The sequence below is a fragment of the Paramormyrops kingsleyae genome, chromosome 24 (assembly GCF_048594095.1).
Source record: "Paramormyrops kingsleyae isolate MSU_618 chromosome 24, PKINGS_0.4, whole genome shotgun sequence".
Classification (NCBI taxonomy): Eukaryota; Metazoa; Chordata; class Actinopteri; order Osteoglossiformes; family Mormyridae; genus Paramormyrops; species Paramormyrops kingsleyae.
Window position 1 is genome coordinate 17,294,973 of NC_132820.1, and position 14,541 is coordinate 17,309,513.

General features: G+C 42.2%; 1 protein-coding gene and 2 long non-coding RNA genes across 4 annotated transcripts in view; 1 reads left to right on the forward strand and 2 right to left on the reverse strand.

The window, feature by feature from the left end:
* Window positions 1-1,536: 1,536 nt before the first annotated feature.
* LOC140582156 (uncharacterized) overlaps window positions 1,537-14,541 on the reverse strand; it is a 58,790-nt gene continuing 45,785 nt past the window's right edge. Inside the window, exon 2 of the long non-coding RNA XR_011985076.1 lies at window positions 1,537-1,732. This is a non-coding gene — a long non-coding RNA (uncharacterized lncRNA). The remainder of the gene's footprint in view (window positions 1,733-14,541) is intronic.
* LOC140582155 (uncharacterized) lies at window positions 3,493-8,738 on the reverse strand. Of its 2 annotated transcripts, none has more exons than XR_011985074.1 (3): window positions 8,420-8,738; window positions 3,928-4,005; window positions 3,493-3,713 (listed from the first exon to the last, which is right to left on the reverse strand). It is a non-coding gene; the product is annotated as an uncharacterized lncRNA (long non-coding RNA). The 2 variants fall into 2 exon arrangements; XR_011985073.1 differs by having other exon boundaries at window positions 8,270-8,738.
* On the forward strand, window positions 11,715-13,554 carry LOC140582151 (uncharacterized). The gene is made up of 2 exons (XM_072706173.1): window positions 11,715-12,397; window positions 12,938-13,554. Exons 1-2 carry the CDS (start codon window positions 11,726-11,728, stop codon window positions 13,349-13,351), a joined length of 1,086 nt encoding a protein of 361 aa, XP_072562274.1. The 5' UTR covers window positions 11,715-11,725; the 3' UTR covers window positions 13,352-13,554.

Sequence of the window (14,541 nt, forward strand, 5' to 3'; positions counted from 1 at the left end):
TCCAAAAGAGGCGTCTCCTTTAAAAGATCCTTGTGTTTTTGTAAAATGTGCGTAATGGATGCAAGCACACCAAAATAATAATATTGACCACCACCTATATCCTTACAGCTAATTTGACCACAACGAACTGTCCCAAGCAAGGTCCTTGCATCTAGAGGGAGATTTGGATGATGGTCTGATAGGATCCTGAGAAGCCCATTTAATGCAGAATGTGTTATGTTGAAGTGTACAGCCCATGACGCCAAACTGCTTTCCAGAGAATCTGGAAAATCCACGTCGGAGTCGGAACTTGATTCAGTCTCTGTGAATTCAAGTGCATCAAAGAATTCATCGTCTGGAGACTGACAGTCCTCGAACCCCTCAGCTGGTGTCTCTGAGAGTCCCAACAATCCAATCGTTGTGTGTGTACTGATTGTAGCTTTTCAGCAACCAAAGCTTTAGCCCTTCTTTTTATTGTCCAGTAAGAGGGTGACATGAAAGCCATACTACTGAGAACAAACAGCAAACACAAAAGCTCAATGTTACTGTAGTGTATAAAATGGAAAACTATGCAGTGAGGTAAGTATAAAGTATAAATTAACCAGTAATCTTTTGATATGGGAATATGAATTACAGATTAATTTGTAGTTGAGGGTCTTACACTTACTGTACTTAAAGATTGCGATCCAACGAAGAACTATAGCAGCAAGAAACCTGTTGATATGAAATGACATTTTAATTACTAGATTGTTTGAAGCAGAAATATGAGCTATGGCTTTTCTTAAGTACTATTCTTGAGTTAAACTAGGTAAGGTAAGGTAACTTTATTCATACCTTACCTGTAAATTTGCATTACAGAAAAATGATAGCATTTTTTACTTTTTTCCTTTACATTTAAAGTATCAGAACACAAAACAATGGTCCTCGCAGTCTGAGATTTGTCCCTATTGCTCACTACAGACAGTTACCGTACTTATGACCAGAGACCCACACAACAATTACGTTTCAAATTACATTTTCAGACAACTTCACATTATATGTGATCGTAGAGCTAAATTATTTCTTATTAGGTATTAAAGATTATTAAATTTCTTACTTACATGGTGACTATACCCTTATTAAACTGCATTTTCCACCATCGCTGATGTAGTTTGAACTATGGTTTCGAGAAACACCTTACATAGTTCGAACGACGGAAGTTGCTAACATAGTAACGATGGTTTCGAGAAACGCACCCCTGGATTGCTGTATCGTAATTGGTCTGAGTAGTGTAATTCTTATATATCTGTATCCCCAAAGAAATCTCAATTGAAGAGGTACATACAGAATAAAAGAAACAAAATAGTTGGTTTAATTGTAAAATAATTAAGTTACTGTATAATTTTATCCCAAGTACAATCCACATTATTGCTTGGAAGTTTATTACTCATCCTTTGACTGTGGTATCACTTACTTTTCAGTGATTTCAAGTAAACTATTTCTGTTGTACAAATATGATGAAACCCGTCGGGGTCATTTTGATCCCATTATCAATCAATTGAAATAAACACACACTCATTCAAACTTAAAAATTTTATTTTGTATTTCAGTACAAAGCTACAACACCAAATCTGGCAAGTTTTTATCTGCTTACCATTTTGCCTAAAAACAAATGCTGGTGTTATCAATAACTACATTATATAGTTATATTCTAGATTTATTACAGCCAAAGAGATCTTGGAGCTGTGAGAAACCTCCTTCTCCTTACATATCCCTCCGATTTTCAACCATGTCACAAACATAAATCTGAGTATAAAGAAACACAACCATAACCCATAAACATCTCTCTATACTTATACACTCTTTACTATTTATAATAGCTTCATACTTTATAATTTTTATACATGATATCCCACCGCAAACATTATCTATTTATTAAAACGGCACAGACAAAATTGGACACTTTTGACTGGGGTTCGCTGGGACCCCAAAACATTTGTGTTTTTAAAAAGCACTAAATCAAAGCAGAAATAGAAAATGATGATGTGACATCATTAGGAACAAATTGATTGACAGTCATAAACGTAATTAAAGAACAAAATCATCTGTGAGATATGAGAAAAATATACCTCTGGGATGTGCAGGGACCCCTGTCGGTAGGATGAAGGTTAACATCCCTAATTAAAATACAATGCCCCCTCTCTTTTATTATTGGCATCTTTTCATGAAGCCTTTTTGAAAGCATTGAAATGAAACGTTTTGTTGGAAATAAATTACCTGTATTAGTTTCAATTTAAACCATTTAACAAATATTAAAATATGGGTCATTCTTACTCATTTAAGAATCTTTTGAAAAAATGTAATGAAATAGTTTGTTTTATTAAAATTATTTGTTCCTCTGATTTCATGATTTTTTAGCAATATATGTGTGTTTGTGTGCAGGGGTGCCGTAAGGGGGAGGAAAGCTAGGACAATTCCAAGGGCCCCTGAGTGACAGGGGCCCTAAAAAATGAGGAAAATAACTGGATTGGTTTGGACTGGGGGGCCTAATATGACATGCTTTCATGGGGCCCAAAATCTCTAGCAACGCCCCTGTTTGTGTGTGTGAGAGAAAGAGATTAATTTTTAACATGATAGGCAAGAGAAGATTATAAAAAACTACATATAGATTATATTTAGATCTTATGTTATTTCTTCCTCTGATTTCATGATTTTTTAGCAATACACTCGTCCCTCGCCATTTCACGCTTCGACTTTCGCTGCCTCTGTATTACAATTAAAATTAAAATTACTGTACGTATGGACTGTAGGCCTACGTCAGGGGCGTTGCTAGAGATTTTGGGCCCCATGAAAGCATATCATATTAGGCCCCCCAGTCCAAACCAATCCAGTTATTTTCCTAATTTTTTAGGGCCCCTGTCACTCAGGGACCCTTGGAATCATCCTAGCTTTCCTCCCCCTTACGGCACCCCTGCCTACGTATTCGAGCACCCCCGCAAATCCTTCAATGCCAGGTGCAGCCGAATAATAAAGAAATAAAGAATTCTACTTTGCAGAAATTCATTTAACGCGGTAGAGTCTGGAACGGATTAACCGCGATAAACGAGGGACGACTGTACATGTATCTTTATGTGTCTGTGAGAAATAGAGATTGATTTTTAACATGATAGGTAAGAGATTATAAAAAACTACGTATAGATTATATATAGATCTTTCAATTTCTTTCCTTCCTTTTCCCATTCTGTTTCTTTCTCCATTTTTTATGGATCAAAACACAACACAAAATATTGTATTGCGCGGTGGGTAAATTATATCCAAAACTTCGATCCTGCTGGGATCCCAAACACAATCTTCCTCCAAGCCGCTAGGAACCATTCCGCAGTTGGGTGGCACCCAGGCTGTGTCATATCCATTCTCATGCCAGGTTTTTTGGAGGGGGTGTCCCTGCCGGTCGATCTTCTTTACTTTTCCTACTCGAACCCTCAGCTTGAGTACAGCTTGCTGTTCGTTGAAGGGTAGAATTATTGGGTATCTTTGGGCCTTCTCAAAGCTCCGACTGACATAGACTCCAGGTCCAAGCATGCCATCGCTGGACTGCCGAAATCCGTGATTTTTAATATTTAATGCGGCTGTTCCTGTGGTACCATGGTACATGATGTACATCCTCCTACCCCTCCTTATGTCACACTCCAAATGTGATTCATAAACTGAGCAGAAGTCATCTGCAAATTTATCCATGCATGCCATACATTCCTCTGCAAACCAGTACATTTGCTTTAATAAGCAGATGTTTTATGTACAAGCAAGAACAATTTGGTATCAGTTTTATTACGACAGAAAACTAAATTTGGCTACAGTCCATGTTAATTCAGATATTAAGTTTAATTTAAATCATGTTTTATTATGAAAATTCTATATTATATTCAAAACCGAATGAGAGAGAATAAGACCATAGAGGAGCACACTTACCTCTTGTACTGAAAATCCACTTCAGAGTAAAGTCACTTCAGACCAGTGAATCAAATTTTTGCTGTAGTTTCAGTTTAACTTAAATTGAAAGACAGACATATTATATAGACTGGTTTGTCACACCTTTTTGCGTCACAGAAAAATGTCTGCCTCCTTGTCTCTACAAGACTAAAAACGCATAAAACAAGTTTACATGGCTGATTTCATAAAACAAGATAGAACAATAATTTAAGATGAAATAATTGCTTTAATTAAAGGTGAGAATTGATCTCAACAGTTTTATTTACTATTCACAAGTAATCTATAAGGTAGGATTCGGTCCTGTATGCTTTTGCAAAAAGTAAAGAAAGCTTCTGTAATATATATATTGTACATTATGAGAATCATTAAAATCAGGTTTTATTGGGTGTGCAGTTTCCCTTCCCATGGTTACAGGGATGGGCAGGAACATGACGGTCACACAAAAACATAACATTCTCTGTGAGAGAAAAGATAGTCATGTAACTTCAAGTCATTTCAGTTGAGGAAAATGAGTGACATGAGAGAGGATGGGATCAAGGCTGTTTTACTGGGGTTCCAAAAATCACAAAATCACATTTTGAGATCAATTAACTTATTTTTTTTAATATCTCCCAACATTCACTTGTTCACTTTTTTTAAGTGTACTTATATATTTAAGTTAACTCAACATGAAAATGTAACTTAAAGCTGTTTAACAATGTTCTTATATTTGACTGCAAGTCCCCATGGGGAAACTGCCTTTTATGTCTCCCTCAACTTGCTCTTTGTAAGTAAGTTGTCCATGAAGGGCAGCCACTCATGGCTGTGCCCAGGAAGCTGGGGGTTAAGGGCCTTGCTCAAGGACCCACAGACATGCTGAAACTGGATTTGAACCAGTGACCTTGTGATTATTGGCACACAGGCTTAGCCCACTGAGCCATACAGAACACATGGACCCTGTTGCTTGAGTACAAGAACTTTTATAAATAAATTACAAATATCAACTCTAAACACAGAAAGCATACAATAGGTATTTTAGACATCCAGAAATTGTGCAAATGTTGCAAAAGTAGTCAAGTAGAAAACAATTTGAATAGTGGAATATAATCGTGTGCATTATATGTGTGTATGATCAGCAGGGTTTAAATATGAGTACAGTCAATCAATTTCAATACATCTATATTGTACAGCACAATACTATATACAGTACTATATGCTATATACAATATCTATACAGTATCTAAGTAGTATTGCATTTGTAAAATGCAACTAGAAAACCCCTTGTCTCATGCTGTCTTGCCATGCTTCCCCAAAGATAATACTTGTTACAGTTCGCATCAGTTAGCATAGCACTGCGCTAGCAGACCATAGCTGCTCTGGGTAAAATTGTTCTAAAATACGTTACACAGCAAATGTGCCAGTGTTAAATTAACACTGCATACTGTTTATATTGGCCCACAGCATTCAGTGTTACCTATAATACGTTACAGTGTGCAGTGAGTGTTGTTTTTACAGTGTTAATATTTCTTAAAACTCTTATAGGGCCAGTTTCCCAAACAAGGATTAAGCCTAGTCTTGGACTAAATTGCAGTATCAATGGAGATTCACCATTGAAACTCAAAGCTAGTCTAGGCTTAGGCTTAATCCTTGACTGGGAAACTGGCCAATAGTGTTCATTTGACAACCTAGACTGTTAAGTCAGTAAGTCGCCACCTCTTCCTGGATTGCAAGCCAATATGGGTGGCACACAAGTACAAAATGGGTGGCCCATGTCTGCCCCATTTTAATATGCACTCATTTGAACTCATTTGGGCATTCAGCTGCTGTGTTTTTCTAACCCACCATAATAAGAAAGACTTAGACCAACATTGCCTTTTCTCATTTAAGCATGACTAATAGGTTTTTTTTTTTTTTTTTAATTTTATTTTATTTTATTTTATTTTATTTTATTTTATTTTATTTTATTTGTATAAGAAAGAACCAGTTAAGTTCATCTATAAACTGCTTGTGATATTAATGTGTGTGAAATGTATAACACCAGCCACCAAACACAGATTACGAAGCTTGCCTGTGTTCAACAGCATAACATAATTATTTATGAGGGCTGCGAAAAGGTGAGAGCTCTGGTAATGGTTGGAGTGCATTTCAGCTAAAGCAGCCAGAATGGGTGGTGGCCTTATTGCTTTTAGACCACAACTTGTGATGGAAGAACAAATAAAATCATTTTGCTCATTTAATATTCAGATTTTAATTAAGCTTAATTTTTGAAACCCACCACGATTGAGGATGGTATGGCACTGATATTAGTCTTCACCACATTTTGTTACTTGTGTATGCTAGTTGGTCTGAGCGGTGTATTTGTGCTGCAATCTTAACTGTAGTGGTGCATGTGATCTGGATACTTTACCTAGAGAGCCCAGGCTTAGAAAAGGAACAAAAAAAAAAAAATTGATTTTCCATGGCATTTTCTTTCCCACCTAGTGCCTTCTTTAGTTAAACCATATAGGCTAATTAATCTCATTTAGTCATTGGCTAGCACACAAGTGGCATTTCTGTGGTTTTTATTCTCTTGCCCTATTCATCACAATCGCGGTGGATTGGAAAAAAAAATCTATTAAGTCAAAAACAGTACCATGTCATGCTATGCAAATATACATCCAGTACCATTGGTCTACAGTGGAGTGGGCGGTACCAGGAGCTACAAAGAAAAGGGTATCACAACTGTCCTACCACCTTTCCGCATATATTAATCATCCAAGGGCCGGACTAGCAATCAAATGCACCCCCACCCCATTAAAATACATATCACTCTAGAGACATGTCCTGTACGTCTCCACAAAACTTTCTTTGACCAGATAACAACATATATAAAACCACAAATCAGGGGAAAAAAACCACCAGAACCACAGCTCTTTAATCTTCAAGATCAGTCAGAACTGAGCCAACAACACTTTAACATAAGACAAGAAAAAGCTGGTCTTTTTTGGTCAGAGTCTTTCTCATTATGGTGGGTGAATCTGGGGTGGCTCTTCTGATCCTTATGACTTCTTGTGTGCATATTAAAATGGGGCTAATATGTGGAGCTGATAACTTAACAGTCTAGGTTGTCAATTGAACACTATATGAATTAATAAATATTAACACTGTAAAAACAAAACTTACTGCACACTGTAAAGTATTATAGGTAACACTGAATGCTGTGGGCCAATATAAACAGTATGCAGTGTTAATTTAACACTGGCACATTTGCTGTGTAACGTATTTTAGAACAATTTTACCCAGAGCAGCTATGGTCTGCTAGCGCAGTGCTATGCTAACTGATGCGAACTGTAACAAGTATTATCTTTGGGGAAGCATGGCAAGACAGCATGAGACAAGGGGTTTTCTAGTTGCATTTTACAAATGCAATACTACTTAGATACTGTATAGATATTGTATATAGCATATAGTATTGTGCTGTACAATATAGATGTATTGAAATTGACTGACTGTACTCATATTTAAACCCTGCTGATCATACACACATATAATGCACACGATTACATTCCACTATTCAAATTGTTTTCTACTTGACTACTTTTGCAACATTTGCACAATTTCTGGATGTCTAAAATACCTATTGTATGCTTTCTGTGTTTAGAGTTGATATTTGTAATTTATTTATAAAAGTTCTTGTACTCAAGCAACAGGGTCCATGTGTTCTGTATGGCTCAGTAGGCTAAGCCTGTGTGCCAATAATCACAAGATCACCGGTTCACATCCAGTTTCAGCATGTCTGTGGGTCCTTGAGCAAGGCCCTTAACCCCCAGCTTCCTGGGCACAGCCATGAGTGGCTGCCCTTCATGGACAACTTACTTACAAAGAGCAAGTTGAGGGAGACATAAAAGGCAGTTTCCCCATGGGGACTTGCAGTCAAATATAAGAACATTGTTAAACAGCTTTAAGTTACATTTTCATGTTGAGTTAACTTAAATATATAAGTACACTTAAAAAAAGTGAACAAGTGAATGTTGGGAGATATAAAAAAAAATAAGTTAATTGATCTCAAAATGTATAAACTTGGGTATTTTAAGTAAGAACAAATTATTTTGCATGAGTACAACAAACTCAAAACTAGATTTTTCTGCTTACTTAAAACTGGAAATTTCATAACAAAAAATTTGATGTAACTGATTACCTCAAATTTTTTGAGTTTTGCCAACTTATTCGGGATTACAGTGTACATTAAACATCTAATTATGTTGAGAAGTATTAAACCTCAGTATGTGTGTTAAACAGGGGTGGATTTAAGGGGTAGCCACCAGACATCAACATAATGAAAATGAAATATAGATTAACTTACTTTCGAAACGGAATCGTAGAACTGACACGGTGCGTCCGCCCCCATAAATATAACTGAACCCTGAGGGCCACCCAAAGCAAAATTTTTCTGTATACGCCTCAGGTTAAACATTCATATTTCATCAGTTACATCTGTTGACTATAATCTTACCTTGCAAAGCAAATACCTTTAAATTACTCCAGAATTTTATTCGTGTTTCTTGCCGAAATGGCGACTCTGGCTTTAAATCTTTTTCAGTTTCATTTGCAGACAGGAAATGATCAGCTTCCTCCCAAATACGGATATGATCTGTGGTCCGGCGTTAGATATTTGGATACATTATAACCCTCCCCCCCTCCATATAATTCTCTTTGTTGCCGCCAAATAATTCGGTCACAGCTCCAGGGCCGTGCAGAGACCTTTAGAGGGGCAGGTGCTCAGATTTAAAGAGGGACGCATGGATCAAGATCTCAGAACATCAGCTACAGCGTAACCTGCTGAACCACAGCAACCAACATTCAGAAAGAATATAAATCCTATAACAAACCGCATCATACTTTATCATTACACCTTAGCAGAGTTTTATCAGAGTCTCATTGTAATTATTATTTGAACCCTCATTCTCAGAGTTGCAGATCACTGTCAGGCGGTTAGAGGACATGATCAGCTGGTGCACCTGGACATTGCTGTTTCTTATCAGTGTCTGCTAGGGCTGTAAGCAGACAGGAATTTATACCAGAGAGCACCGCTGTACACAGAGCAGTCCCAGATAAGTCAGGGAAGGCTGTCAATGCATAAGGCTGTTAACTTATGAATCACTTCTGTACATAATACTTAATGATAGAAATACGAAACAGAATAAAATAGTTTAGCTCTCGTTTATTACACAAACAACAAAGTCATACTTATAACAAATATAAGTATGACTTATGGCTTATTGTTTTTGTACTAAAAGCTGTTTTATTTCTCACTGATAGTGTCCCAGCTGTCTCGCCAGATCTCTGCTGTGGCCAAGCTCTGGGTCATGATCCCCTGCAGTCAGCCCTGTCCCAATGCTTTCCTACATGGATACACAGGAAGAGACAGCATGTTATAATGACTGCTAAGGGTACAGTGCTGCTGAGTAACTACCCAGCCAAAACAGCCACACAAGCAATGTAACTGTGTTAACAAATGATGTTCAACTGAAGCATAACAGAGCAGACAGACACAGTGATCTGTAGACCCTGATCGCATTTAAGGCAGAATCTCCTTTTCGTCATGTCCTGGAAAATCTCAGTTTTGGTTGTTTGAAACATCTTTCTCAAACAGATCTCCACTGACTGAACCCTCCTGTAAAAGATGCAGCAGCTGAAACAATCATGGCATTAGCACTAGGAGAGTACGTCAGCCCTGGGTTTCCCTCATAGCGGTGCTTTCGAGATGACCCTCCTTCATTCTTTGGAAATGGCAGCACTGCTTGGCAATGTCCAGTATTATTGCACAATTGGATGAAGGCCTCATCACGCTTTATGCTGAATTTGAGCAGGATCAGTTGGGTATTGTAGGTTAGCTAGATTAGGGACTAACCCCGTCTGGCTTTATTCTCAGTATCCTGAGCTTCTGCTCCCTGCACACTCTCTGTGGGCTGTGGCTCAGCATCTGCCTTTCTTACTACAGGCTCTCTCTCCTCATTCACAGCTCCCTGCACACTCTCTGTGGGCTCTGGCTCAGCGTCTGCCTTTCTTACTACAGGCTCTCTCTCCTCATTCACAGCTCCCTGCACACTCTCTGTGGGCTGTGGCTCAGCGTCTGCCTTTCTTACTACAGGCTCTGTCTCCTCATTCACTGCTCCCTGCACACTCTCTGTGGGCTGTGGCTCAGCGTCTGCCTTTCTTACTACAGGCTCTCTCTCCTCATTCACAGCTCCCTGCACACTCTCTGTGGGCTGTGGCTCAGCGTCTGCCTTTCTTACTACAGGCTCTGTCTCCTCATTCACTGCTCCCTGCACACTCTCTGTGGGCTGTGGCTCAGCGTCTGCCTTTCTTACTACAGGCTCTCTCTCCTCATTCACTGCTCCCTGCACACTCTCTGTGGGCTGTGGCTCAGCGTCTGCCTTTCTTACTACAGGCTCTGTCTCCTCATTCACTGCTCCCTGCACACTCTCTGTGGGCTGTGGCTCAGTGTCTGCCTTTCTTACTACAGGCTCTGTCTACTCATTCACTGCTCCCTGCACACTCTCTGTGGGCTGTTGCTCAGTGTCTGCCTTTCTTACTACAGGTTCTGATTCCTCATTCACTGCTCCCTGCACACTCTCTGTGGGCTGTGGCTCAGTGTCTGCCTTTCTTACTACAGGCTCTCTCTCCTCATTCACTGCTCCCTGCATACTCTCTGTGGGCTCTGGCTCAGTGTCTGCCTTTCTTACTACAGGCTCTGTCTCATTCTCTGCTCCCTGCACACTCTCTGTGGTCTGTGGTTCAGTGTCTGCCTTTCATACTACAGACTCTGTCTCCTCATTAAGCTATAAAGCAGGGGTGTTAAACTTCAGTCCTGGCTCACCACATCCGGCAGTGTTGCACATTTAGAAAAATACTGCCATCTCACTGGAGACCGGAAACATGCTTGGGAGCCTTACGCCTTGGTCTCGGACTGTGTTGCCTGCGCTTCAGTATGGGAGCTTGAGCTGTAAAAACACACCTGTAAGTGCACAGTTAACTATAGCGAAAAACAACACTGGAAAGATTCATGTGCCCCAAATAGAGCAGCCTACTCTATCCAAATGCTGGCATCAGGAACTGACTATTAAAACAAATCATTTAAATGTCTTACATTTTCCATACACTGTATTATTTCTTCACTGTCAAGGTATGTAAACTAAGATTTCTGCTTTTTCTGATTTACAATATGGGGACATTCTCACCGTCTTACCATTTGTTGATGGTTTTCTGTGATGTTTAATATGTCAGCCATACACTGGTGAAACAGTGTTGATGAGTTGTGGAAACCCTGTGGTAAAACAACCCATGTGTATGTAACGGGGCCGCAACCAGCACAACCCTCCAACCCTGGGACTACACAGGGAATAGGCAAAGGCAGACAGCTCCAAGAGTAGAGTTTATTGGTAAAAAGATCACACACACCCACACTGAAAAAAATTAAACATTGGATCAACTTAAAATATTACTTCATTTTTTCACACTTAATTTTTTCAAGTCAGTTCAACTTAAAGTAGTCAATCTAATAATTAGATTGACTACTTTAAGTTGAACTGACTTGAAAAAATTAAGTGTGAAAAAATGAAGTAATATTTTAAGTTGATCCAATGTTTCATTTTTTTCAGTGTAGGACATGTGGTCAGTCACCAGGGAGTGGCTACCGACCCAGAAAAGACTGCTGCTGTCCGAGACTGGGCGACCCCTGTGACCGTGAGGCAGGTTTGGTCATTTTTGGGGTTTGCAGGGTATTATCGGCGCTTTATTCCAGCTTTTGCAAGGGTGGATGCCCCACTTAACCAGCTTTTACAGGGCAACGCCAATCAGCCCTCTTCAGTCGTCCAGTGGACCCCGGAGTGCCAAGCCGCCTTTGATGCCCTTAAACAGGCACTCCTTACTGCTCCTAATTTTGGCCTATGCTAATTTCCAGCTCCCCTTTAAGTTGTATACGGATGCAAGCCTCAACGGACTTGGGGCCGTGCTTTCCCAAGTTCAGGATGGGAAGGAACGGGTGATTGCTTACGCTAGCCGCAGCCTTCATCGGTCGGAACGCGGCAACCCAAATGTTAGTTCTTTTAAGCTGGAGTTGTTGGCTCTAAAGTGGGCAATAACCGAAAAGTTCAAAGACTATTTGTGGGGGGCTCAGGTGATTGTATTTACGGATAACAACCCCTTGGTCCACTTGGAGACTGCAAAGCTAGGCGCTACCGAGCAACGGTGGGTGGCTCAATTAGCCAACTACTCGTATGAGATCCATTACAGGCCAGGAGCGAGGAACCAAAACGCCGATGCCCTCTCTCGACTGCCGGGAGACCCCGCCGATGTGGTAATGTATGGGGTGGAAAGTACCATGTTGCCGGAGGCCCTCGCTGAGCCAGGAGGATGGGGGAGGCAGCAGAAGGAGGACCCGGACTTACGGCAAATGCACATATGGAAGGCACAGGGGGAGCCCCCAAGGGTGAGTGATCCCTTGACTCTATCTCCGCAGCTGCGGTGTTTGCTGAAGGAATGGGATCGTCTGGAATTGCGGGAGGGAGTTCTGGTACGTTGTGTTACGGAACCAGATACTGGGGTCCCGGTGCAGCAGGTGGTGATTGCTGTGGATCAGGCTCGGTGGGTGTGGGAGGGGTACCACAAAGCGGTAGGCCATGCTAGTGGTGACCGGATGGTCTCACTCCTGCGGAGAAGATTTTATTGGGTGGGGATGAGCCGGAGTGCCCGAGCGTGGACAAATGAGTGCCTAAATAGCATCTTAGGGAAGCAAGGGGCACAGCCGAAGGCACCATTGGGCTCAATTTCTGCTAGTTACCCCTTTGAGATTGTGGCCCTGGATTTTTTATCTTTGGGGAGGCCTCATGACACATACCCATATGTCCTTGTGATCACTGATGTGTTCTCCCGATATGCTTTGGCTATCCCTACTCGGGATCAGACTGCTTCCACGACCGCCAAGGCCTTGTGGACTGCACTCATCCTCCCCTTTGGTTGTCCAGAGCAGATTCTGAGCGATCAAGGTGGGGCATTCGAGTCGGACTTGATGCAGAAGCTTTGTGCAGTGTATGGATGTAAGAAGGATCGTACAACGCCTTATCATCCGCAAGGTAATGGCATTTGTGAACGATTTAACCGCACTTTGCTGTCCCTCTTAAGTACCATGGAGGTGGCTTCTCAAGCGCAGTGGCCCAGTGCACTGCCAGTTCTACTACAAGCCTATAATAACACCACGCATGCGAGTACTGGCATGACCCCACATTATGTGCTCTTTGGCCGCCATGCAAGACTGCCCGTGGATGTGCTCCATGGTGTTGCACCACCCCAGTATCGAGGTGACTTGGAAGGGTGGGTTAAGAATCATCACCAGACCCTTCTCGAGGCCTACACTAAGGTGTGGACCAACGTCGAACGACGCTAGCACTGGAATCAAGCCAGCTATAACAAGCATACCTGGACGCTGCCGCTGTTGCCGGGGGAGAGGGTGTTGGTGAGGAACTTCCGTCGTAGGGCCCAGGGGAAGCTCGCGCCGTGGTGGCTCCCGACACCGTTTGTGGTGGTGACACAGCCACGGCCTGGTCAACCAGTCTTTAGCATTCGGCCGGAGGGTAGGGAGGGCCCAACTCAAACAGTTCATCGCAATAATTTGCGGCCTTGTCCGGGGGATTGGCTAGGGGAGAACAGACGAGGGGGGACTCAACATGAGAGGGGGGAGAGAGTAAAGCAGGTTGGGCCCCTGCAACGGCACTGGTCGCACAGTTTGGCTGGGTTACACCAGTGCATATCCCCCTACCAGCCAGCTCCTGTGCCTGTTGTGGGTGCAGCACTTGGCCCTGTAGCTGGTACCCTTCATCCCCAGGGTGTGGGCATTGGACCCAACGGGGCTTCGGAATCTAATTCGTGGGTACAACCTCCTGCTGAAGGAGTGCATGGGTCACCTCCTGAATTGACTGTAGTAAATGACCCTGGTACTCATCGGTACCCCCAGCGGGTGAATCGCGGCATTCCTCCTGCACGCTTTAGGGTGTAATGGGTTGAGGGTGGCCAGCCCTGTGCTGCTGGACTGGAGGATGCAGTGATCGGGACGTTCACCGTTAAAGGCTGGGGGGAAATGTAGCGGTACTAATAGGGAGTTGTATACAGGGAGTATCAGCGTGAGATAAGGTGTTTAAGGTGGGGGCGGTATCATATAGGGGCGTATGTCGGGGTGTGGGCAGGTGTGTCAAGGCATTGATGAACGTGGGGCGGGCAGGACTGAAGATAAAAGACGCACACAGCAGTGGAGGAGCAGAGACTTTCTTGGGACGGACTGAACGCAGCGGCGGCGAGCGGCTGACGGCAGCAATTCCAGGCGCTATTCACAGTGGACGAGACCGTGAGATTGATCAACGCGCTCTAAGTTCCTCCCGATAAGGGACGTGAATAAGTTGTTGCAGGTGAATGAATGGACCGGGACTGTGTGCGTGTGTTAATAGTCCACTCCCCCACCTGCTTTGTAGCTCTGCGTGGAGGATTCTTCTGCATCTGTGACGTCGTTGGAGGAGAAGCTGCGCTGGACATGGGCGGTGAGCCGAAGCCTGGACTGCTGTGCTAGATACCGTGCCGGACGCC